At 43.4% G+C, this 27,157-nt stretch overlaps 1 protein-coding gene across 1 annotated transcript in view; it reads left to right on the top strand.

The window, feature by feature from the left end:
• The window catches only part of mertka (c-mer proto-oncogene tyrosine kinase a), a 179,955-nt gene that overhangs the window by 24,939 nt on the left and 127,859 nt on the right, over nucleotides 1-27,157 (top strand). The window contains exons 2-3 of the mRNA XM_072246976.1: nucleotides 21,284-21,587; nucleotides 25,782-25,882. Of these exons, the coding sequence (XP_072103077.1) occupies nucleotides 21,284-21,587; nucleotides 25,782-25,882 (405 nt within the window). The remainder of the gene's footprint in view (nucleotides 1-21,283; nucleotides 21,588-25,781; nucleotides 25,883-27,157) is intronic.

Raw genomic sequence — 27,157 nt, 5'->3', positions numbered from 1 at the left:
CCCTCCCCTCCTGTCTTCTCCTATCATTTTGGATCTCCCCCTCCTCCTCCCACTTTCAAATCTCTTACTAGCACTTCTTTCAGTTAGTCCTGACGAAGGGTCTCAGCCCGAAACGTGGACTGTATCTCTTCCTAGAGATGCTGCCTGACCTGCGTTCACCAGCAACTTTGTGTGTTGCTTGAATTTCCAGCATCTGCAGAATTCCTCGTGTTTGAGATTCTGTTTGTTTATTTGGGACATTATACTGCTTAATTGGGACAGGAGACTTGCCTAGCAGTGTCTTAACTACCATCAGTCTCGTGTACTTGTGTGGCCGTTAAACACGACACTGTGCTCAGAGCGAACAGTTTTTAAAACCATCGGAACAGCATTACCGGAGCAGAAGCGCTGACTCACTGGAATATCAGAGTTGATAATGTCAGTCTTGCATTAGATGTCAATTGATAACACTTTACTTGCCTTGTAGCCTCTATGCTATGATATACAAGGAGGACCAAACAGCACGTTGTAGACTCTTAATCCAGTCTAGTGATAAGATTTTTAGCTTGTAGTTCAGTGATGTAGTACATAAAATATATGTTACATTTTATTAGAAATGTACCAAGTTGTACAGCATGGAAACTGGCTCTTCAGCTCAACCGGTCAATGCTGAACAAGGTGTCCAACAAAGCTAGTTGCATTTGCCCGTGTTAGACCAATATCATTCTAAGCTTTTCCAAACCATGTCCAGATGTTTCTTAAAGCATTATTATGCCTGCTTTAACCATTTCCTGGAGCAGTCTGTTTCACATCAACACGTGTGTGTCCGTCCCATGGAAAAGTTGTCCAAAACCAGAGGGCACAGTCTGGGTAGCCTCCAACCTGATGGCATGAACATCGACTTCTCTAACTTCTGCTAATGCCCCACCTCCCCCTCGTACCCCATCTGTTACTTATTTTTATACACACATTCTTTCTCTCACTCTCCTTTTTCTCCCTCTGTCCCTCTGAATATACCCCTTGCCCATCCTCTGGGTCCCCCCCCCCCCGTCTTCTTCCCGGACCTCCTGTCCCATGATCCTCTCGTATCCCTTTTGCCTATCACCTGTCCAGCTCTTGGCTCCATCCCTCCCCCTCCTGTCTTCTCCTATCATTTTGGATCTCCCCCTCCCCCTCCAACTTTCAAATCCCTTACTCACTCTTCCTTCAGTTAGTCCTGACGAAGGGTCTCGGCCTGAAACGTCGACTGCACCTCTTCCTAGAGATGCTGCCTGGCCTGCTGCGTTCACCAGCAACTTTGATGTGTGTTGCTGGGCACAGTTTAATGTGGGCAGGTGGGATTAGTATAAATGGGCATGGCTGTGGTGGTCCAAAGGACCTGCTTCTGTATTGTACAACTGTGATTCTACAGCACTGGGTAAAAGCACTCCTTTGTTCTGGCAAGTTGGTAATTAATTAAAACAGTAGTTGTGAGATAGTTTCAATGGTTCTGTCTTGTGAGTATATTTTGAGAAGTGAAGAGTAGTGATATCACAGTTTGGATGGTGTTTACCAGTTGTAACTGGTGACTAAGGGGTGCTTTTCTGCACAGCATTGTTGTATTCACATTTGAGGTAGAAGTTGGTATATCCATTAACAAGAGTTGATTCAAGTTTTACAAATGTACTCTTAATTTTGAAGGAGAAAATGCCTGTGGGGTTGAGCTCTGGTTAAGAGCAAGAACGGGTACAATTTGCTGCTCTGAGGGCATAAAAAGGGCTGAAGGAGAGGAGGTGGCACAGTGGTCACTGTAGCGCTATGCAGCACCAGTGACTGGAGGATGAGGTTCAATTCCCACCTCTGCCTGTAAGGAGTTTATAGGTTCTCCCCATGACTTGCTAGTTTCCTCCACCTTCCAAAGGTGTGCAGGTGGGGGTTAATATGTTGTGGCCATGTTATTGTTGACCATTGGTCAATGGAACTAGGTTAGGAAATTCACAACACAATTCGTAATTAATCAAAGCTCACACTTTATTGTCTCTCTACAAACAACAACATAACAACGTTGACCCTGGGCCAACAACTTAAACCATGAATTTTACTGTTCCCTCTGTACCAATACTCAGACAACTTGTCCAATTTATAACACCAAACTAGGGGATTTCTATTGGCCAGACAATCAGTTCTTTCTTCTTCCAGCTCCTGGCATGAGGGGTGGGGGGGGGGGTGGTTCTTTGCATTGTTGAATCTCCAGAGTTACCACTTATAGGGCAATCAAAGAGACCACTTTTGAATTGATAAGAAACAAATATAAAAGTGGCATTCCAGTGTCATTGGCTGTAGGTCACGTGTTCTGACTTTTAACACCTTTTTATTGGCTCTACTCCAAGCCAGCATCCATTCATTGCCCTCTTCCCAGCAAGTGACAATTGGCAATTCATGGCTCTTTGTTCTCAATTAGCAATGAGCTTGATTCATGCAAAACAGATACTGACTCCAACAGTCAAAAACCTGCGTATTATATCCAACCAAAGAACATCTCACAAATGACTTTTTCGTAAACAATCTGTAGTCCAGCAGATTACCTGAAGCATCGTGTCATCTTTAAGGCACTGATCAAGCCAAGCAACTAACACACAAAATGGAGAACGTAAAACAGTTCCCAAAACGGCAGCCTCCATCTCCAAGCGTGTAGCAGGAACAAAGACAATTGATCTGTCTGCTTCCACTGTCCTTGACCCATTTGAGTTTGATGTTTTCTTACATATTTCAAATCCGCCATGGCCAACACCCCCCTTTTGATCCACAGAAAACCTTGGGGATCATTACTGTTTACATGTCTGAGTTAATATAGCATGAAGGGAACACCAGCATCCATGACTACATTGGATAATACTGATAAAGATTTAAAAATATAAGTACAAAAGCATGAAGAAACATGTACTCAATTTCATACCATATCAAAGCATTTAACAGTAATTAATACTTGAACGCAACATGAAAACATGAAATCAAACAAATCACCAAAAAGCAATTTAAAATGGCATGTGACATACAAACATTTAAGTTATTAAAGTTGCCATATATATAAAAAAAACTACTGGGTGGAAAATGCATTTGATAAGCATGAGAATCAAGAGCAAAGCAATAATAACGTGAGACAATACACATCCAAGGGCGTACATTAACAATCTGTTAGCATGTTCTTAATTGAATCCTCCAGACAAATCTAATATTCTCCCTTTTGATGACAAGAACCAAATTCATTCCCTCTGTAGATCCAAACCTCATCACACAAAAAAGGACTAACAACAGTTGGCATTGTAATGTTTGAGACATCAGTTGTCATCATTCATACCATAGGGCAAAATATTTAGGTATATATGTAGAACCACTGGGATTGATTTATATGCGGTATATGATAATCCATAATCTTATTTCTGACTTGCATCCACATTAACAATACCATTACATTCACAATAAAACATGCTGTCCCGCTATTATCCTAGTACAGGCTTCCCCCGTTCCTATGAAACGGTTCGTAAGCCGGAATGTCGTAAAGCAAAGTGGCAATTACCATTTATTTATATGGGAAAAATTTGTGAGCATTCACAGACTCAAAAATAACCTACCAAATCACGCCAAATAACACATAAAATCTAAAATAACAGTAACTTATAGTAAAAGCAAGAATGATATGATAAATACACAGCCTATATAAAGTAGAAATACTTTTCCACAATCATTGCCGCACTGTTCTCTGTAGCGAAAATCTCACGCAAGTGCTCTCAGTAGAAACACTCTTTCTTAAAGATGTGCTGGGTGCGTCCCGGCTACTGCTGCATTCTCCGCGGCAATGTATTGGTCCGCGGCCTGGAGGTTGGAACCTCTGGGGTGGTGGGACACTGGGGTGTCATCTCATCATTGTCTGTTTCCATCAGGGCAGGCAGGTCATCTTCTTCTATCTCGAAACACTTAATTATGTCTAGTTTTACGCTAAGTGTAACACCCTTACGAGCTCTTTCAGGCTTTTCCGATACCTTAGAACTCATCTTGCTAACGGATGCTCACAGGCACGTGTTTAAGTAATGCCGGCTAGAATGCAGTTCCGGGAGAGGAGCTTGGTTGCTCGGGGTGCGCGCTGCCTTTTTTCGTAACAGTAAAAACACCTTCTGTTAGCGAAAACAAGTAACTAATGTAGGTCTTTCGTAACAGCGAGGTTTCGTAAAGCAAACGTTCGAAAAGCGGGGGACACCTGTATTCACAGGCAAAGTAGACAATGACAAATACTGATAACACAATTTGTAAGTTTCATTTCATGACACTTACCCAGGTTGTGAACCTTTTCACTCTGCTTGCCCCCTTTACAGTGTTCTCGTGGGTAACGTTAAAAATGTTCAAAGGATCCTTTGGAAAATTCAGTAACCACCTCAATAGGTATAACTTGAGTGAATCGCTGCCCCACTCACATTCACATGCGTATGATCCACAGAACTCCTTTCTCCATCCTGTACAGATGAGGAACCAACTACAACAACAAAAAAAATTGTTCTTCTGTGTATTGATTCTCCTTCTACCTCGCCTGTTACTATTCTGATACAAATGGTCTCTTGGGATCATTTACGATCCAACCATAATGCTCCAGTACAAAGAAGGTTATCTGCGAGGAAGGTAGAAATTTTTAATACCTTTTCCAACTACGTATTAATCCTGCAATGCCAAGGATGACTGAACAAGACGTTTAAGTTGGAATATCTAGCAGTAGCTAGGTAAATGTGTGCTCAAAGGTGGTGAGCGAATGAATGCTGGAAAGCTGTTTGAACCTCCACTTGCAATTTACATGGAAAAAATACTGATTGCTTTATAAGTATTTTCCAAAGAATCTGAAAGTCAAAATCAATATGTCAAAAGTCTTGAACAATATCTTTTATGTTCTGTAAAACAAGGCAGTCTCGTTAGTAAAACAACTTTTAGGATTACTCCCCGATTACTCCAGTTTTCCCCAAAGTTGTTAATTTCAAATTCCCAGTCTAACTGTCTACCAATGAACAATTTCCCTGAAAGCCCATTTCCCTTTGAAATGTGAGCACCTCTTATCTGGAATAGAGATGCAGAAATTTCCATCTGAACCTAGATTACACATGGCCAGGGGAACTCCGCAGGCCAGGCAGCAACTAGGAAAAGAGTACAGTTGATGTTTCAGACTGAAATCCTTTGGCGGGACTGGAGAAAAATGCTGAGGAGTAGACCCCCCCCCCCCACCTTTTAGATCTACTACTCAGCTTTTTTTCTCCAGTCCTGCCGTTTTGGCCCGAAACGTCGACTGTACTCTTTTCCCTAGGTGCTGCCTGGCCTGCTGAGTTCCTCCAGCATTTTGTGTGTGTTGCTCAGGTTTCCAGCATCTGCAGATTTTCTCTTGTTTGTGACTGGATTACGTATGGCCAGTGTGTAATCCAGGCTGCCCTGAAATCATTTCCATGGGTAAAGAAACACAAATCCAAAACACAAAACTCCATTCTTTGACTGTTCTTCCTTACAGAACTTTCCACAAGTAACTGCAAAACTTAGAACAGACAGTTAATTTACACCATGAAAACCTTACACATTTTCCAAGGAAAAGGGGGGGGGGGAAACCACTTGGTGAGGGCCCCAACACTTTAGCAGATTAATGCAGCCTCTTAAAACAGCCATTGCACTGTCTCAGCTACACACTCCCTCAAGTGAACTCAAGTGGCCACATTTTACGCACTTAAAACATACAAACCATTCATACTTTAAACCATCACATCAAATCTCTTATTCCTAAGGGGAAACTGTTGCCAAAACACCCAGTTACGATCTGACAAAACTGAGGAAATATAAGAGTAAAGAGGTGTTGATGAGGCTCTATGGGGCACTGGTGAGACCTCATTTGGAATAAGTGTGCTGTTTTGGGCACCCTATCTTAGAAGGGATGTACTGATGTTGGGGAGAGTTCAGAGAAGATTTACGAGGATGACTCCTGGAATGCAGGGGCTAACATATGAAGAGCGTTTGTCGGCTCTTGGACTGTATTCATACAGTCATAGGATCTCATATTGAATTTTGAAAGGGTTGGACAGAGTAGATGTGGAAAGGCTGTTTCCCTTGGTGGGTGAGTCCAGGACAAGAGGCCACAGTCTTAGAATTAGAGGGTACCCATTTAAAACAGAGATTAGGAGAATTTTTTTTAGCCACAGGGTCGTGGATGCATGGAATTCATTGCCACATATAGCTGTGATGGCCCAGTCATTGAGGGTGTTTAAGGAGGAGATTGATAGGTATCTAATTCATCAGGGTATCAAGGGATATGGGGAAAAAGCCGGAAATTGGAACTAGATGGGAGAATAGTTCAGCTCATGGTGGAGTGGCGGAGCAGACTCGATGGGCTGAGTGGCTTACTTCTGCTCCCTTGTCTTGTGATGTCTTACTCTTAAAATAAAGAGATTCTGCAAGTTATTCATCGTGCACAAGTAAACCACATTCAACAAGCCTAAAGCATGACACCCCCACATCTATCAAAATTCCGACATATTTGGACCTTTCTATAACTCCTATCTCTGATCTGTGTTGGGATTAGTTTGAACTGTTTGCTGTACAGTTCTGGGCATAATGACCCACATTACCAGATCTAAAACAGCAGATTTGAGTGCTGTACTGCCCCTGGCCTGCCATCAGCTTCCCTGACTGGGCGAAGGCACATTCCAGTGCTGTGTTACTTCCCTTCCACAACCTGTCTGCTGGCATCTGGCCCGACCCACATTCCCTGCACACGATATCCTGTGCATTTTCTCTAAGGGAAAACACTGTCTCAGTATGCCTGAATTTAAAATCTAGCCCGTGCACTCCCTTCTCCCAAGTTCTAATCTTTTTCCTGAGTACCCATGCCTCAGTGTGTGTAGGGTCTCCGGGATCAAACAGTTCCAACACCCTTTTGATCTCCAAGGTCCTCAGCTCTGTCATTGGGTCAAATTTCTCCTGTCCAAAGTAGGACCATAAACACTTAGAAAACAGACCATAACCTCTGCATAAATGCAGAGGGGGTGCTTCCTTTTCTGCTGCCTGTACTTGTGCAAAGCCTCCATCTCAATTAGCTCCTGCTGCTTTTAATGTAGCCTCCTGTAAACTGCCCAGTGATCCCTGGCATTGGACCTGCTCCTCTGGCAGGACTGACCGTAACAGTGAATTCAAACACAGGAGGGTTAACTTCTGTTCCTCTGCTTCATCTAAACCATGAATTATCCTGTGCTGCTGAATGCTCTGGAAAAGTTCCTGTGGATTGGCTCCCAGCCCACACTTTGGTATCTCTGCAGTGACAGCAGTCAATTGGGCCACATGGAAAGGGTTAGAAAGCTGTGTCACAACTGGTATCCCTGGCTGTGGTGTTTCCTGCATTGTCTCCATTACAATGGGTGCCATTTGGGCAGCGGGTGTTGAAGTTTCTCTCCCTCCTGGAAAAATACATCGGGAGAGAGCCTCTTCCTCAATCATCCTCACTATTGAAGTGTGTCACCTCAAGCTAAATTACCCCAATCTATATCACCCTCAGCATCAGTCCTCGTGCCAAATGCACGTATTACTCCGGTCTGAGCCGAGAGCTGACTTTGCAGCTTTTCAATTTGTCTTAACACTTGGTGTGATTGGTGTTGTCTTTATTCTCAGCTGCCAGCTTCTGCACGATATACATAGCAGCCCTTAAATCCTGACACTGACTTTTCCATTTCTCTTCTGTGCTCTTTTTTTACATTCCTCTTCCTGTTTCTCCTTTTATCTCATTAAGCAATCACACTGAGTCAGAAACTAAGTCGCGTGGATCAAATTCGCCTGACCCTGCACCCCAGGAATTTCATTTTCTGTTTTCTCCCTCTCTTGCTCTTCTCTACACTTAGACAATCATCTGTCAGTTTCAGTTTTTCCTCTCTTCAATTAGATCTTCCTGCATACATCCCATTATACTGGCTTTTTTAATCTCTTGTAATTTATCTGATTTCTTTTCACTAACTGCTTTCCACAATGTGATCCCCCTGGATCCCTCACCCTGCACTCCCAGTCTTCCCTATCCACGCCTAATAGTTGGGCCACTTTTTAAAAATATAACTATGTAAGCAATCTCTCCAATCTTCCGAACCCCCTGGGTTTGTCTTGTCCATTCCTTTTCCCATTTTAATATCCTAACCTCATGGGTGGTTCAGCTTGAAACTAGGGTCCCAGACCTCTTTTTTTCCCAGCCCACCCAGGGACATCAAAATACGTTGACCATTGATCAGCGGAACCAGGTTAGGAAATTCACTGCACAACTCGTAATTAATCAAAGCTCACACTTTATTGTCTCTGCACAAACAACAACGTAAATACATTGACCCTGGGCCAACAACTTAAACCATGAATTCTACTGTTCCCTCTGTACCAATACTCACTCAGACAACTTGTCCAATTTATAACACCGAACTAGGGGATTTTCTTTGTTACGTACCCTGTAACTGGGTTGCCAAACCAGCAGAAATGGACCACTTAGTTGGAGTCTGGATTACTGGAACTAAGAAAGTTTTATTTAAGAAATAAGTAACGCAGTACTCTAATCGTAAGGATATAAATGCAACAGGTTAGCAATGATAAAACACACATGTACACAGAACTAGGATAATAGGAATCAATCAAGCTCTATCACAGTCTAGGGGTAAAATGATCAGTCTCAAGTGACGCAGAGTTCAGTTCAGCTGAGTACAGTTCGCAGTAATCGCTGTTGTGCCGTTGGAGAGAGAGAGAGAGAAGGATGATATGCAAATCGAATTCAGACAGACCTTGATGTTCTCCGCAGTTAACTTTCGGGCGAGCCCTTTTAATGTCTTCTGAGGTCACCGACTGTGACCCCTCCGTTCCGGATACGATCGTTCTTCCACGGTGAACCCGGCACCCAGACAAGGGCGGACACACATACCAGGTTCCCGCCGATCGTACCTTTTCACCCTGTGCGTCTATGGTCGGTCCTGCGACCAGACCTCCAAACTCCCACCAACTTGTGGGGGCACACCGCACTCCCAGGGTCTCGTTATCTCGTGGTGTGTGTCTTGCCTTAGCGAACCTGTTCCTTTTATCCCCCTGCTGGGGTATCGCCTATCCATCAAACTTCAAACAGTTCAGGCTCAAAGCAACCGGTCTGTCAATACTCGGAACTGTGTCTCTTTTCGTTAATCTCTCTCATCTCTCATTAACATTTTGAACACTTCTCCCTTTGTCTCTCTTATCTCTCTCATTAGCATCAATCTTCTGATAACTTGGTTTTTCGTCACATCTTCCAGCTCCTGGCATGAGGGGTGGGGTGGTTCTTTGTAATGGTGATTCTCTGGAGTTATGGCTGATAGCGCAATTGAAGTGACCACTTTTATATTTGTTTCTTTATCAATTCAAATATAGCTTTCTAGTGTCGTTGGCTGTAGGTCATGTGACTGACTTTTAACACCTTTCTATTGGCTCTGCTCCAGGCCAGCATCCATTCATTGACCTCTTCCCAGCAAGTGACAATTGGCAATTCATGGCTCTTGATTCTCAATTAGCAATGAGCTTGATTCATGCAAAACAGATAATGTCTCCAACAGTCAATAACCTGCGTGTTATATCCAGCCAAAGAACATCTCACAGTTGACTTCTTATTCGGAAATGATCTCTATCTAGTCCAGCAAATTACCTGAAGCATCAATATGTCTTCTTTAAAACACTGATCAAGCCAGGCAACTAACACAAAATGGAGGATGAAAAACAGTTCCGCAAAATGGCAGCCTCCATCTCCAAGCAGGTAGCAGGAACAAAGAGAATTGATCTGTCTGCTTCCACTGTCCTTGACCCATTTGAGTTCCATGTTTTCTTATGTATTTCAAATCTGCCATGGCCAACACTGTGCTGGTGCTAGAAACATGTTGACACTTGTGGGCTGTCCCCAGCACATCCTTGGACTGCGTTTGATATTGCCGCAAACAGCGTCTTTCTCTGTATGGTTAGATGTGACAAATAAAGCTAATCTTTTTAAATCTTTGTTCTGTCCCTCAAGCCTGCTCCACTGTTTAACAAAATCATGGTTAATTTGATTGGTACATCAGCTCAGCATTCCTGTTTTTCTGCAGTAACCTTTCACCATCTTATCTGGCATCTGTTTACCCCCGTCTGAAAAGCAGCAGAACCAGGGAATTGGAGATGTTTGTGACCATCCTGAGAGAAGAGATTTCCCCTCATCTGACTTAAATGCTTATCACTTATTTTTAAATCATGGACCCTAGATAATCCCACACAAGGAAACGTGCTCTCCGTGTGCACCCTGTCAGGATTTCTCTGGATATTATATGTTCATCAAATTACCTCTTGCTTTTCTAAACTCCATGGATGCAGGCCGAGCCTGTCCAGCCTACAGTGTGAGCGTGGTTTGCTTACACCCCTCAGGAGAACACAGCTCTGAAACCAGCCACAAGAATTTTATTTCTTGAGTGCTCAGCTCTCAGAGTAGTCCCCAGACTCCATTCAAGAACTCTTCCCCCCCCTTCCAAAGGCTTCATACATGAAGGTGAGTTATTTGTCGGGGAGTACCTGACATGAACAGGTTTAGACTTTTAACTCTATTAACAAGAGGCTTTGAACATCTTAAGATTGCAGCATTGAATGTTTGTTCTGGCTTTGTTGCCAACGCCTCAACCCAGGATCCTCCTCCGCCATACCTGCTTATGTCATAACCAACATCACGATGGAGACTTACCAGCTATATTTGAGTTCACATTCTGCTGGAGGAACTAGATGGATCAGGCAGCATTCATGGGGGAAACGGGCAATGGACATTTCTGGTCACAACCTTTCAGTTAATGTGAAATAGAAATAGAGGCTGAACTTGAGCCCGATGGTATGTGCTTTAATGCTTTTCTACTTCTGCCCGGTTTGGTTGGGGGTGGGTGTAAGGTTAGGGGGAGGGGAGAGAAGAGCAGTCAGTTACACAACCAAGCAATCATCTGCACTTCCTGTCTGGTCAAATGATGAAGCCAGCTGGAAGAGAATATTTGACTGAGCAGGTGAAGGAGATGTTCTCTGTGGAGGAGGAGGAAGGGGAAAGAAACTAAGGAAATAGCTTGTTGAAACATTGAGTCATATATTTGTTTCACTTCTTCCTGTCATGAGTTTTGTTATTCAAGCAGAGTTCAGCATCCTGAATTGGCAAAGGCAGAATAGTAAAACAGTGAGGCTAGCAGAGGTTAGGGGGCCATTCATAATCAAAGGATCCTGGAGCCTAGAGTGAGCCTATCAGGTTGGTACTGATTCTTTGAAAGAATGGTCTAACTTGTTCCACCCCTTTCCATTGAGTTTACTTTATTCATTTTCTAAATGCTTATGGATTTCCATTTTAAAATGATAAAACTATATAAAAGCTGAGCTTCTGCAGATGCTGGAACCCTCCAGAATAACACACACACAAAGTGCTGGAGGAACTCAGCAGGTCAGGCAGCATCAATGGAGAGGGGGGAAAAAAAAAATCGACATTTCAGGCCAAGGGTCTATCTACATCCTTCCCCACTGATTGACCCTTTTGGCACTTATCCCTGCAAATGGGACAAGGACTGTATTTGCCCATTCACGTCAACCCTCACCACCACTCAGGGCTTCAAACAGTCGTTCTCTGTGAGGCAACATCACCTGCAAGTCTGGCAGGATCATCTACTGTATCTGGTTCAAAGTTCAAAGTAAAATTTATCATCAGAGTACATGAACGTCACCACATACAACCTTTTTCCTGCGGGCATACTCAGCAAGTCCATAGAACAGTAACTAAACAGGATTAAAGAAGAAGTTATGCAAATGTAAATAAATATCAATAAATAACAAACGGCATAAAATAATAAGATAGGGCCCTTAAAGTTAGACCATCAGTTTTAGGAACACCAGAAATGGAATGACTGTAGTTATCACCTTTTGTTCAAGAGCCTGATGGTTGAGGGGTAGTAACTGTCTCTGAACCTAGTGGTGTGAGTCCTGAGGCTCCCGTACCTACTAGCTGAAAGCAGGAGTGAGAAAAGAGCGTGGCCTGGGCCGTGAGGACCTTTCCTACAATATTTCATGTAGATGTGCTCAACGGTTGGCAGGGCTTTGCCTGTGATGTACTGGGCAAAATCCACTACCTAATGTAGGATTTTCTGCTCAAGGGCATTGGTGTTCCCATACCAGGCCGCAATGTAGCCAGTCAGCACACTCTTCACCACACATCTATAGAAATTTGTTGAGGGTTTTTTTTATGACAGGCCGAATCTCTGCAGTCTCCTAAGGAAGTAGAGGTGCTGTTGTGCTTTCTTTACAATTACGTTTATATGGTGGTGTTCCTGGTGCAGCCCCCTCTACATCAATGAGACCTGACAGAGGTTGGGCGACACCTCTTCGTTGAGCACCTTCGCTCTGTCCACAAACAGGGAGGATTTCCCTGCGGCTAACCATATCAGTTCCACTCATTCCCATTCCGTCGTGTTTGTCCGTGGCCTCCTTTCCTGCTATGGTGTGGCCACTCTCAGGTTGGAGGAACAACGCCTCATGTTCCTTTTGTGTAGCCTCTAACCTGACAGCATGGATATTGATTAATGCAGCTTCTGATAATTTCTCCCCCCCCCCCCCCCACCTTCCCCTTCTCTCCTTTTCCATTCCCCATTCTGGCTCCCCTCATACTCCTTCTCTTCTCCACCTGTCCATTTCGTCCCTGAGGTGCCCGTCCTCCTCCTCTTTCTCCGGTGGTCCACTCTCCTATCAAGTTCTTTCTTGTTCAGTCCTTTACCTTTTCCATCTGTTACCTTCCAGCTTCTCACTTCATCCTCTCTCCTACCTTCCCCCTCACCTGGCTTCACCTATAACCTTCTAGCTTGTCCTCCTCCCCTTCGCTCCCCCACCCGCCCAGTTTATGCTGGTTTCTTTCCCCTTCTTTTCTAGTCCTGATGAAGGGTATTGGCCCAAAACATCGACCAGTTATTCCTCTCCATTGATGCTGTCTGACCTGTTGAGTTCCTCCAGCAATGTCTGATTTTAATTAGAATATTCTTCACCTAAGTTATCAAAACGTTTACCTGCGCTTCTTCTCCTTCCAGCAAAGACCAGAACTTGGTATAACCTTTGAAGCAGACCACAACCACAAACCCTTATACACTTACAATCAAACCCTTCCTTTGAGCTTTTGCCTTTAGATTGGATGAGGTGATATTTAAAAGCGATGATGAGCAAAAAATATTTATTGTTTTCCTCAGGGTAGAGCTTGACTTCATGTAAGGTGCAGTGGTAGATTCTTAGTGCACTGTGGATTTGTACTTTGTGACAAGTCCAAGTCAATAGCAACTGAGCCCACTTAAGTTGCAAGACTTGAGGTCAAATTACAAAAGAGAGAGAGCAGAAACATTAAATCTACCGATTTAATTTTCAATGCAAAGCCATGGTGAAAAGTACCAAAAGATAGCTGTGCCTGTTCTTAATGAGAGCATTCTGTTCTTTGTGCTCACATTAGCTCTTAGAAGCACAACTTTATTAGGTAAGTCTTTCAGTTTTTAACTCCAGAAAACACCCTTAAAGAAGTTGGCTGCTATCAAACTCTGTCACAGTTGCCTTTTGCAAACTGCCAAGGCACCTGACTCCAATCCAGATTGCAGCTAATTTCTCCAGATCTCCTGCTCCTGTCGTTTATTTGAAGTCCGATGTCAGGGAACCAGCCTGTATGCCAGAAGGAACTGTTTCTCATTTTGAAAAATACTACCTTGAATTCCCCACTGCATTAATTTTAGAACAAGTGGTGCATTTTTCAATGTAACTGGCTTCCCCGAATAGCCTGTGGAAGTACACGCATCATCTTTGAAGCATTGAAGCATTTTTAAAGACTGCCACTCTAAAATATAGGCTGTACTATTAGTGTGTAAAGGCATAGTGTGAATGACTTGTTTATTTCTTAATACAAAATTCTATGCTTCATGTACTTTAATTATCATATTAACTACCTTGTTGCCTACGAATATTTGTGAACATCTTGGATAGTGTGTATATTTAGTCCTGGGTTATCAATACATTTAGAACATTTTCTGGGCGTAGGCAATTTTGTACGTCCCAAGAACTTCAAAGCCTATAAGTACTGTTGAAATGTGGCTGCTGTTTATGTGCAGATACTCGAAGACGTACTGTTAAGGTGGGGGGGGGGGGGCGGGTAGTTTGTAAGGAGATGAGCAGGGTAAGTAACAGAGTGGTAGGTGCCTGAGAGTTACTGCTATGGGTTGGAGGTGGAAGCAAACATAATGCTAGTTTTAAGAGGCATGCAGACAGGCACATGAACATAGAGAGATATGTACCACGTGCAGGCAGGTAGGTTTAGTTCACACAGGGAGACTGCTGAAGGAACCCAGCAGGTCATCCACAGAGAGGCATAAACAGTCAGCACTTCGGGCCGAGACCCTTGATCAGGATTGGAAAGGAATGGGGAGAGAAGCTAGAAGCTAGAACTTGCAGAATCTCTGTGTTTAGATTAAATTTAATGTGGCACCATGGTCTCATTGTGGGCAGATGGACCTGCTCCTGGACTGTACGTGGCAATGGTCATCAAGGGTCTTCTCAGCCGCTACCTCCCCATTGCTGAAGAGCTACTCCTGAAATCACCGTGGTTTCTGCCCACCAAGAGACACAGTGCAGATTATTCCCACCACGTGACAAACTTCAAGAAAACTGCAGGTCTTTTTCAGTCCCGCCTGCTCCAGTGAGGAGGGGCTGTGGGAAATCTCTGCAGAAATTAGTCATCATCCTATGGTGACTCTGCAAGTTTGCACGCTAAGAATTTAACCAAAGGATTTAAATCAGGGACTATCTCATGAAGACCAGTGTCAGGGAAAAGAACATCATGATCCTTTGTTCAGTCTTTCTCAGTGCAGTATTGCACCTCACTTCAAGCCTCCTGTGCGAGTGGGCTGTTGACTTCACAATCTATCTGGTCATGGCCTTGGCCTACCCAGCAATCCCCTGATTTAATCCTAGCCTAATGACGGGATAATTTACAATGACAAATTAACCTGCTGACAGGGATGTCTTTATACTGTAGGAAGAAACCAGAGCATTGGTGGCCTATGTATATTGCCAACTTGTAACTCCTTGATTTAGATAAGTGATTTCCCTACAGATGGAGTGTGTTACTTTGCATTATTAAATGAACTCTGTATTTGACAGCAAGTTGGATTGAATATCCTTCAGATGGTGACGTCCATGTAGTGACTTTGACTGGCACGTTGGGGAGGGTCAGCAAATATAAATTCCTCGGCATCATCATTTCTTAGTATCTGTCCTGGGCCCAGCATATAAGTGCCATGACAAAGAAACCAGGCAGCACCTCTACACTCTGAGAAGTTTGCGAAGATTCGGTATGTCGTCTGACAAACTTCTGTAGATGCACAGCAGAGAGCGTACTGACCAGTTGCTTCATGACCTGGTATGGAAACAGCAATGCCCTTGACAGAAACAGAAAAGCCTACAAAAGTAGTGGATACAGCCCAGTCCATCATGGTAAAGCCCTCCCCACCATTGAGCACATCTGAAAGGAATGCATCCAGGTGGTACTGTCTCCTCGCTGCTGCCATCACGAAGGAGGGTACAGGAGCCTCAGGTCCCACACCGCCAGATTCGGGGACGATTATTACCACTAAACCATCAGGTTTGAGAGCCAGAGGGGATACTTCACTCACCCCAACATTAAAGTGATTTGACACAATATGGTCTCATTTTTAAGGACCCTACAACAAACGTTCTTGATGTCTGTCCTTCCCCTCTTCCAAAGGCTTTGTATGTGAAGGTCTGTTATTTGTTGAATCTTGCCTGATATGAGCCGATTTAGACTTTAAGGTCTGAAGAAGATGTTTTGAACACCCAAGGGTTTCAGCCCTGAATATTTGCTTTGTCTTTATTGCCAATGCCTGAACCCAGGATCCTCCTGCTTGTGTCATAACCCACATCAGGGTGGGGTTGGGGTATGTGGGCTCCTAAAGGCTATATACCAGTGATCAATTTGAGTTCACAGCTATAAACATTCTGCTGGAGGAACGAGATGTATCAGGCAGCATTCATGGGAGGGGTAAGGGATAATTGACATTTCTGCTCCAGACCATTTCATTTATGTGAAACTCGGACCCTTCTTCCCAGTCCTTGTTATGCTCTGGATCCAAACAGGCCAAAGCACTGGAAGTGAGAATCGTAGCCATTGATAACCTGGCATTAAAGAGCTTTGGTACAATTGGTTGAGAATTAGACTGAGGGTAAATTGATTTATCGTTTTCATTCTCACCATGGTTCAGCTTAACCTTTTACATTCCATGCGTCAATTTTTTCACGCATGAGTTCAGATGTGCCTTTTTTTCATGCACGAGTTCTATATTAACATAATTTTACTAGAATTGAATGGGGGTACAAGGGTTGTATAGCACATCTGAACTCGTGCGTGAAAAAATTGACGCATGGAATGTAAAAGGTTGGCCACCCCTGGCTTAAAAGAAAGGCATTGAAGTGCGTGCCATCCACACAGCTCGCTTCATCGCGTGTGCGGTTTCAGTTAGTGCAATGGAAAAGCAACAACAGAAGGCAGAGTAAAGTGTTACAGAGTAGGTGCCGTGTAGGTGGACTGTAAGGTGCAAGGTCATAACAAGCTAGATTATGAGATCAAACGTCCATCTTATTGAGTAAGAAGTCTAGTTAATAGTCTTCTAACAGAGATGTTCTCTGTGGAGAAGGAGGAAGGGGAAAACTGGAGGAACTATCTTGTTGAAACATTGAGTCACTGCCATTGAAACACAGTGCATATAGAAAGTATTCACCCCCCGCCTTTGGAAGTTTTCATGTTTTATTGTTTTTGCAACATTGAATCACAATGGATTTAATTTGGCTTTTTTGACACTGATCAGCAGAAAAAGACTCCTTTATGTGAAAACAAATCTCTACGAAGTTATCAAAATTAATTACGTATATAAAACACAAAATAATTGATTGCACAAGTATTCACTCTCTTCAAGCAGTTGCACCGTTGCATCAATTACAGCTTTGAGTCTGTGTGGATAGGTCTCTATCAGCTTTGCACACCTGGAAACTGCAATTTTTCCCTATTCTTATTTACAAAACTGCTCAAGTTCTGTCAGATTGCATGTGGATCGTGAGTGAACAGCCCTTCCAATCCAGCCACAAATTCTCAATTGCATTGAGGTCTGGACTCTGACATGGCCACTCCATGACATTAACTTTGTTGTTTTTCAGCCATTCCTGTGTAGCTTTGGCTTTATGCTTAGGACCATTGTCTTGCTGGAAAAAAAAAATCTGCCAAGTTGCAGTTCTCTTGCAGACTGCACCTGGATCTCCCTGTACTTTGCTGCATTCATTTTACCTTCTACCTTCACAATCGTTCCAGGGCCTGCTGCAGCGAAGTATCCCCACAACATGATGCAGCCACCACCATGCTTCATGGTAGGGATGGTGTGTTTTTGATGATGTGCAGTGTTTGGCTTATGCCAAACATAGTGTTTTGTCTGATGGCCAAAAAGCTCAATGTTGGTTTCATCAGACCATAGAACCTTCTTCCAGCTGACTTCAGGTTATCCCATGTGCCTTCTGGAAAACTCTAGCCAGTTTTGCGTGAGTATTTTTCAGCAGTGGCTTTCTCTTTGCCATTCTCCCATAAAGCTGCATCTGGTGAAGCACCCGTGTAACAATTGTTGTATGCACAGTCTTTCCCATGTCAGCCACTGAAGATTCGAACTCCTCTAGAGTCTCTTGACGACCTCCCTTATTAGTCCCTTCTTACACGGCCACTCACTTTTTGAGGATGGCCTGCTCTGTGCAGATTCACAACTGTGCCATATTCTTTCCATTCCTTGATGATTGACTTAACTGTACTCCAAGGGATATTCAGTGACTTGGAAATTTTCTTGCATTCATCTCCTAACTTACGCTTTTTAATAACCTTTTCATGGAGTTAATTGGAGTGTTCCTTTGTCTTCATGGTGCAGTTTTTGCCAGGATACTGACTCACCAGCAGTTGGACCTTCCAGATACAGGTGTAATTTTACTACAATCTTTTGAAACACCTTGATTGCATCCAGTGACCTCAATTTAACTAATTATGTGACTTATAAAACCAATTGGCTGCACCAGTGATGATTTTGTGTGTTACATTAAAGGGGGTTAATACTTATGCAATCAATTATTTTGTGTCTTTTATATTTGTAATTAATTTAGATAACTTTACTGAGATCTGTTTTCACTTTGACATGAAAGAGTCTTTTTCTGTTGATCAGTGTCAAAAAAAAGCCATATTAAATCCACTGTGACTCAATGTTGTAAAACAATAAAACATGAAAACTTCCGCGGGGGGGGGGGGGGGAGAACGGTGAATACTTCTTATAGGCATTATATTGGTTTCACTTCTAACTGTCATGAGTTTTGTTATTCAAGCAGAGTTCAACGTCCTGAATTGGCAAAGGCAGAATAGTAAAACAGTGAGGCTAGCAGAGATTAGGGGGCCATTCACAATCAAAGGTTCCTGGAGCTGAGAGTGAGCCTATCAGGTCAGTACTGACTCTTTGAAAGAATGGTCTAACTTGTTCCACCCCTTTCCATTAAGTTTACTTTATTCATTTTTAAATTTCTTTTGGATAGCTATATTAAAATTATAAACAATATTAAACATGAGATTCTGCAGGTGCTGGAAACCTGGAATAAGACACAAAATGCTGGAGGAACTCACAGGTCAGGCAGCGTCTCTGGAGAGGAAAGAAACAGTCACTGTTTCAGGCCAAGGGTCTATGACCTTCTCCACTGAACTCCCCTCTGGCACTTCTCCCTACAACTGGGACAAGGACTGTACCTGCCCATTCACCTTCTCCCTCACCAGCACTCAAGGCTGCACTTGTTCTCCTTCCAGCAAAGACCAGAACTTGGTGTAGCCTTTGAAGTAGATGACAACCATGAACCCTTACACATGTCTGAGTCTTTGCCTTTAGATTGGATGAGGTGATATTTAAAAGGCAATGAGCAAAAAATATTCATTGTCTTCCTCGGGGTAGAGCTGTGTGAATGTCTTGGCATTCTCTTTGCCTCCATGACTTCATATAAGGTGCAGTGCATATTCTTAGTGCACTGTGGATTTGTACTTTGTGACGAGTCCAAGTCAATAGTAACTGAGCCCACTTAAACTGCAAGACTTGAGGGCAAATTTCAAACGAGAGCTAGTAGCCACATTTAATTTACTCATTTAATTTTCAATGCAAAGCCATGATGAAAATATCCAAAAGATAGCCATGCCTGTTCTTAATGAGAGCATTCTGTTCTTTGTGCTCACATTAGCTCTTAGAAGCAAAAGGATATTAGGCAAATCTTCCGGTTTTTAACTGCAGAAAACACCCTCAAAGAAATTAGGAATTATGATTATGAGGACGCGCAGTCCTCTTTTATTGTCATTTAGTAATGCATGCATTAAGAAATGATACATTATTTCCTCCGGTGTGATATCACAAAACACAGGACAAACTGAGACTGAAAAAAAAACTGACAAAACCACATAATTATAACATATAGTCACAAACAGTGTAACAATACCATAACTTGATGAAGAAGTCCGTGAGCACAGTAAAAGTTCAAAGTCTCTCAAATGTCCCACATCTCACACAGATGGGAGAAGGGAGAAAAACTCTCCCTGCCATGCCAACCACAATCCGACTCTTGAGTCATCCGAAAACTTCGAGCTCTGCTCAGCTCTCCGGCACCGAGTACTGAACGCCATCTCTGTCCAAACGATTCAACCTCCTTCTCGGTCGCCAAAAGCAGGCAAGGCCGGGGATTTTGAGGCCTACCCTCCGAAAGATTCCCGACCACACAGTAATGACAGCAGTGGACGGGCGTTTCCGAAATCTCTCCAGATGTTCCTCTGTGCTTTCATGTCCATTCTCCATCAAATCAGAATTGTCCACGGCCCCTATTTAACAGATATGATATCATTTTTCACTGGAGGGCTGCACACGCGCAGGTACGTTGCCTTCTTCTCCTACCACCAGTTGCCTTTTGCAACTTGCTGAGGCATTTGACACCATTCCAGATTGCGACTAATTTCTCCAAATTACTTGCTCCTATCATGTATTTGAAGTCCGATGTCTGGGAACTAGACAGAAAAAAGATCTCCAACATCCTGCAACACAGCCATGGTGTTGGTTTTCCAAGCAAGTCTGTTGTTAAGGTGAACACCCAATATTTGTGCTCCTCCACCACCACAACCTCTAGTGTTTTAAGAGGCATGCAGACAGGCACATGAACATAGAGAGATATGTACCACGTGCAGGCAGGTAGGTTTAGTTCACACAGGGAGACTGCTGAACGAACCCAGCAGGTCATCCATAGAGAGGCATAAACAGTCAGCACTTCGGGCCGAGACCCTTGAACAGGGTTGGAAAAGAATGGGGAGAGAAGCTAGAACCTGCAGAATCTCTGTGTTTAGATTAAGTTTAATGTGGCATCATGGTCTCATTGTGGGCAGATGGACCTGCTCCTGGACTGTATGTGACAATGGTTATCAAGGTTCTTCTCAGCTGCTGCCTCCCCATTGCTGAAGAGCTACTTCCTAAATCACCGTGGTTTCTACCCACCAAGAGGCACAGTGCAGATTATTCCCACCATGTGACAAGCTTCAAGAAAACTGCAGGTCTTTTTCAGTCCCGCCTGCTCCAGTGAGGAGGGGCTGTGGGAAATCTCTGTAGAAATTAGTCATCATCCTATGGTGACTCTGCAACAGCTTGCACGCTAAGAATTTAGCCAAAGGATTTAAATCAAGGACTATCTCATGAAGACCAGTGTCAGGGAAAAGAACATCATGATCCTTTGTTCAGTCTTTCTCAGTGCAGTATTGCACCTCACTTCAAGCCTCCTGTGCGAGTGGGCTGTTGACTTCACAATCTATCTGGTAATGGCCTTGGACCACCCAGCAATCCCCTGATTTAATCCTAGCCTAATCACAGGATAATTTACAATGACACATTAACCTGCTGACCGGGATGTCTTTATACTGTAGGAAGAAACCAGAGCATTGGTGGCCTATGTATATTGCCAACTTGTAACTCCTTGATTTAGATAAGTGATTTCCCTACAGATGGAGTGTGTTACTTTGCATTATTAAATGAACTCTGTATTTGACAGCAAGTTGGATTGAATATCCTTCAGATGGTGATGTCCATGTAGTGACTTTGACTGGCACATGTTTTTTTTCCCCCTTTGGACAATAATTAAAGAATGTAATTTGTTTTCCCATCAGGCCTTGCCTATGTGCCAGTATCAGGTGGAGGATCACAAGAGACTGCTAAAAGCAGAAGGGAGGCTTCAGGAGGAGCAGAATTTGGAGAAAAGATCCAATTCAAGCCTGCAGCCGCAACGATTACAGTGTCTCCAGGCAATCCTGCAAGTTTCAATTGTTCCATTGTTCTACCCGGATATCAACAGGATCTGCACATTAAATGGCTAAAGAACGGCAAACATCTAATTGATGGTGACCGCTGTTCGTTCAAAGGTATCTCCTTTAGCGACAGTAAAGGCAGAACCACGATCATGAGCTCCTGCAGGTACAGCATTGTGTTCTGCGTGTTCATTCTTACAGTTTTAAGATTTAGAAAATGATATTCCCAAATGTTTACATTGGGATTCTCCCCATTGTTGTTTTACATTTGCTCTGAATGTGTCCTCTTTTTTTTTTCTTTCTCCTCCCCCTTGCCCCCCCACCCCAGAAAAGTTCTTGGTTAATGTAGTTCAAGTGTGTGGGACATCTTTTGCCCCTTAGTTTCTTCACAAACAAGTTCCTGCTGCTGCAGTCATATTAAGATGAAGACAAATGGGATTAAGGAGGAGAGCAGAAGGTTTCAGGTAGTGATGAGTAACTCTTGCAGGCTGTTTAAGGATTAACCCTAATTTGCAAAATGGATCAAGAGGTGGTTGTAATTAAGCCTTCTGGTAGCATTGCTGTTGTCGGACATGTCACCATTGCTAGTGATTGATGGGAGCGTAAAAGGCCATGTAGCTGATCAATGAATTCATTCAATTAAAATGCATAAAAGTAATAATCTTCTGGCTAGAGAAGGCATACCTGCTGCAACACCAAGAACCACTGGAGGAGCTCAGCAGTGTCAGGCAGCATCTATGGAGGGAAATGGACATTCCAGATGAAAGGGTTTGACCCAAAACAGCAGCTGCCCATTTCCTTCCATAGATTCTGCCAGAACTGCATTCCTCCAGTGCAGAAGTTCCCAGCTGTTTTTTATGCCGTGGACATATACCATTAACCGAGGGGTCCATAGACTCTCGGTTGGAAACCCCTGCTCTGGTGCACTTTCTGCTGGTCCAGATTTCACCATCTTCAGACCTCTGTGTCTCCATATCCACTGCACTCCGTTTGTGTTGGGACATATTTCAGGTTTTTGTTTACAATAAAAGTTAGACCTATTTTGAGTTGCCCAAGTTCACTTGAAGGTACAACCTACAATTTGGCAAGCCATTTTATCACAGTGAGTGCATTGTAGCCATGGTAAATGTGGTTGGCCACATTATTTATATTTGTGTGGAGCTTATTTGAGGGATATTGTGAGAAATTAGGCTGGCTTGGGCCTATTTCATTTTGACATTGGGAACAGCGATTTAGCCTACTTGGTGGCTATAGTGGCTAAAGTTTCTTATTTAAACAAATTGTTTTGGATGTGGAGCAGAGAAGCTTCTGGCCACGATCTGGCCCTCTTCCTGCTGCCTTCTGTTCACAGACTTGCCATTGGACATCTGCTGGCAAGCGAGCTGACTGAAGATTGGATGAATCTATTGAATGAGCTGGCTGTGCAGACGTTTCATGTTCTGGTAGCTGGTCACGAGCTCTCCATCACCAGAGGTTTCCTGCATTCATTTGGTGTTTTAAGTTAAGCAGTTTAAAGATCTTGTTATGTGGAAACAGTGGCAGTGTTGTTGTGAAAAGAAATTTGGTACTGACGATGAATTGCTCCAAATAACAGTGAACATTGGGGAAAATTATTATTCATAATAAATATTATAGATATCATTTATGCAAAAGGAAAAGTGGAAGATGTTACATCTCTCTAGACAAAGATAGAAATGGTAAACTGTAGGATGAACAGTTTTTTTTTTGTAGGGCTGTAGATCATGGTCTCTGTGACAGAGCAGGTTGGCAATGCTAATTCTCCCACTAACCTTGCCCCCCTTACCCGGTTAGTCACTCCTCCTCATTCTGTCCCTGGTCCAGTTTCTCCAGTAGTTCACTCACTTTGCCCTCCCGTTCTGCAGTTCTTGGGAGTTCGTCATGTATGCACCCCAACAGTAAAACTATCTCGTGCTTGGCTAATCAAAACAATAACCTTAACGTGCTCTACTGGTTTATAACTCATAAGAATAAAGATTCTAGACACAGACATTCCAAACAGTTTCATTTATCTTCACTCACACCTTTACTTCAGTTTGCAGACAGCAGAATGGCCCAAAAGAAGGGCAGTTTCGAGCGTCCTAAAATAATGCCTGTGTTTGTGGGAGCAGGTGGACTACACCCTGCCCAGGCGACACCACGGGTAGAGAGGCAAACTTGTATTTATCTGAGCATATGGACACTGATCTGTAGGTTTAACTAAGGCATTTGTTGTGCAATAAAACTGAAGGATGTTAGAATCCCTTACACATCTGGAGAAGAAGGATGCTGATGTGAGAATGCTGTTCTTGGTCTACAGTTTGGCATTCAACAACATGGTTCCATCCAGGCTCGACAAGAAGCTCAGAGACCTCAGCCTTGACCCTGCCTGGTGCAGCTGGATCCTGGACTTCCTGTCAGATCGCCAGCAGGTTGTAAGAGTGGGCTCCCTCACCTCCAATCCTCTGACTCTCAATACAGGAGCCCCTCAGGGCTGTGTACTGAGTCCCCTCCTTTACACCCTGTATACCCATAACTGTATCGCCACCCACCGCTCCAATCTGCTAATTAAGTTTACCCACGACACTACGTTGACTGGCCTTATCTCAAATAATAACGAGGTGGCTTACAGGGAAGAAGTCATCTCTCTGACACAGTGGTGTCAAGAAAACAGCCTCTCCCTCAATGTCACAAAAACAAAGGAGCTGGTCGTGGACTACAGGAGGAATCGAGACAGGTTAACCCCTACTGACATCAATGGATCTGGAGTTGAGAGGGTGAACAGCTTTAAGTTCCTCGGCATCCACATCACAGACGACCTCACGTGATCTGTACACACCAGCTGTGTGGTGAGAAAGGCACAACAGTGCCTCTTTCACCTCAGACAGTTGAGGAAGTTTGGTATGGGCCCCCAAATCCTAAGAACTTTCTGCAGGAGCACAATTGAGAGCATCCTGACTGGCTGCATCACTGCCTGGTATGGGAACTGTACCTGCCTTAATCGCAGGATTCTGCAGAGAGTGGTGCGGACAGCCCAGTGAATCTGTAGTTGTGAACTTCCCATGATTCAGGACAATTACAAAGATAGGTGTGTAAAAAGGACCCGTAGGATCACTGGGGACTCAGGTCATCCCAACCACAATCTATTCCAGCCGCTACCATTCGGGAAGCGGTACCGCAGCATAAAAGCCAGGACTGACAGGCTCCGGGACAGCTTCTTCCACCAGGCCATCAGAATGATGAACTCACCCTGATTTGAGTGTACTTTATATTTATTATAAATTATTATGATTGCACATGGCACCTTTAGATGGAGTCGTAATGTAAAGAGATTTTTACTCCTCATGTATGTGAAGGATATAAGATATAAAGTCAATTCAATTCAATGAAATGTTTCAATTTTGCATCTGAAAAATTTATTGTCTTGTCACGTGATTCCCCCCCACCCCCCCCAAGCCAACAGTAGAATTTCTTGATCCTTCGAGTCCAGATGGAGGCAGATTTAAACCCTCAATATTGCTTTGCAGGAAAGGTGTGGAGGTTGGATTTGATGATTGGTGAATAGTTATACTGGAAAGTTAAAGACAAAGTGTGTTGTGGAGAAAGCTTCTCTATATTTGTAAATTTTTGTACGTGTATGTTTATTTTTCATTTGTCTACTTGGTAAATATATATATTTTTTTTCTTTGTAACTTTTGGGCAGCTTTTGCACTTCTTCTTCCTGGAACTAAATAAGACCCGTTTGCACTAATGTGCTGCTGCGGCTTTCAATAATTTTTTTTTACCAACTGGTGACCCTTGTTGGGCATGCTTACCCACACCTGATAGCGAGGTGTGGCAGCCTTGTTTGCTGTTGCTTGCATGGTGGGTGGTGGGAGTGCTGATTCTTTCTGCTAGAATAAGTGGGGGGAAGGAGAGAGGGAAATGGTTAATACTGCTTGCTGCTGATTGTGTGTGGGAGGGTGCAATGGGCTTTGGGGTTCTTACGTTTTTGTTTTCTCATCTATTCTTTGGGATTTTTCTTTTGTTTCATGTTTGTCTGTGAAGAGTAAGAATTTCAGGTTGTATATTGTATGCATTCTCTGCTAGTAAATGGAACCATCAAACATTGCAGCAGTGAAATATAGATTTTGAAAAGCACTACCCAAAACAGATATTCATCAATTGGCTCAAGCATAGAAGTGGCTTAGCATAACCTCTTGAATGTTTTGAGTGAATTGGGGTTTGTATATTTGTAAAAAGATTTTCCTTGATAGCCTCCAATGCAAAATGTTTCTTTTAGTGGGTGAGGTTGCACTAGGAATCTTTTGTTTTATTTTAATTGATTTTGCATGTTGGGAGTCACCTCTTTTTGTTTTCACAGAATTGAAAATGTAGTCCGCTCTGATGCTGGTGCTTATTACTGTTCGGTACAAGTAGGTGATGAGCTGTTTGAGTCGGAGAAGATAATCCTCGAAGTAGAAGGTATGTGTTTAGCTGCACCACCACAGCTTGGGCCACCTTTGGTAACAGGATGCAAAGTATCCTGTAACTGGCAGTGTTTAAAAAATAAAAGATTGGCGGCTGGAAGTTTTTCAGCAAATACACACCTGTTAAATTGGTACGGTTTCTCATGGAAGGTGGGTTGGAGGCACCACTGTTGTTGGATGAATTGTACAGGAGGGAGATTGAAAATCTGTCTGAATAGTGCCCCAGCAACAACCTCTAACTCAACGTCAGCAAAATCAAAGAGCTGGTTATTGACTGCAGGAAGAGGAAACCAGAGGTTATGAGCCAGTCCTCATCAGGGGATCAGAATTGGGGAGGGTCAGCAAATATAAATTCCTCGGCATCATCATTTCTTAGTATCTGTCCTGGGCCCAGCATATAAGTGCCATGACAAAAAAAGCAGGCAGCACCTCGACACTCTTAGAAGTTTGCGAAGATTCGGTATGTCGTCTGACAAACTTCTGTAGATGCACAGCAGAGAGTGTACTGACCAGTTGCTTCATGACCTGGTATGGAAACAGTAATGCCCTTGTACAGAAACAGAAAAGCCTACAAAAGTAGTGGATACAGCCCAGTCCATCATGGTAAAGCCCTCCCCACCATTGAGCACATCTGAAAGGAATGCATCCAGGTGGTACTGTCTCCTCGCTGCTGCCATCACGAAGGAGGTACAGGAGCCTCAGGTCCCACACCGCCAGAGTCGGGGACAATTATTACCAATAAACCATCAGGTTTGAGAGCCAGAGGAGGTACTTCACTCACTCCAACATTAAAGTGATTTGACACAATATGGTCTCATTTTTAAGGACCCTACACTCATGTTCTATATGTCTGTCCTTCCCCTCTTCCAAAGGCTTTGTATGTGAAGGTCTGTTATTTGTTGAATCTTGCCTGATATGAGCCAGTTTAGACGTTAAGGTCTGAAGAAGATGTTTTGAACACCCAAGGGTTTCAGCCCTGAATGTTTCCTCTGTCTTTATCGCCAATGCCTGAACCCAGGATCCTCCTGCTTGTGTCATAACCCACATCAGGGTGGGGCTGGGGTATGTGGGCTGCTAAAGGCTATATACCAGTGATCAATTTGAGTTCACAGCTATAAACATTCTGCTGGAGGAACGAGATGTATCAGGCAGCATTCATGGGGGGTGGGGGGAGGTGGTAATGGATAATTGACATTTCTGCTCCAGACCATTTCATTTATGTGAAACTCGGACCCTTCTTCCCAGTCCTCGTTATGCTCTGGATCCAAAC

The sequence above is a fragment of the Mobula birostris genome, chromosome 2 (assembly GCF_030028105.1).
Source record: "Mobula birostris isolate sMobBir1 chromosome 2, sMobBir1.hap1, whole genome shotgun sequence".
In the NCBI taxonomy this organism is placed as follows: Eukaryota; Metazoa; Chordata; class Chondrichthyes; order Myliobatiformes; family Myliobatidae; genus Mobula; species Mobula birostris.
The sequence above is the reverse complement of the archived record's forward strand: the minus strand, read 5'-3'. Positions and strand labels throughout refer to the sequence as shown.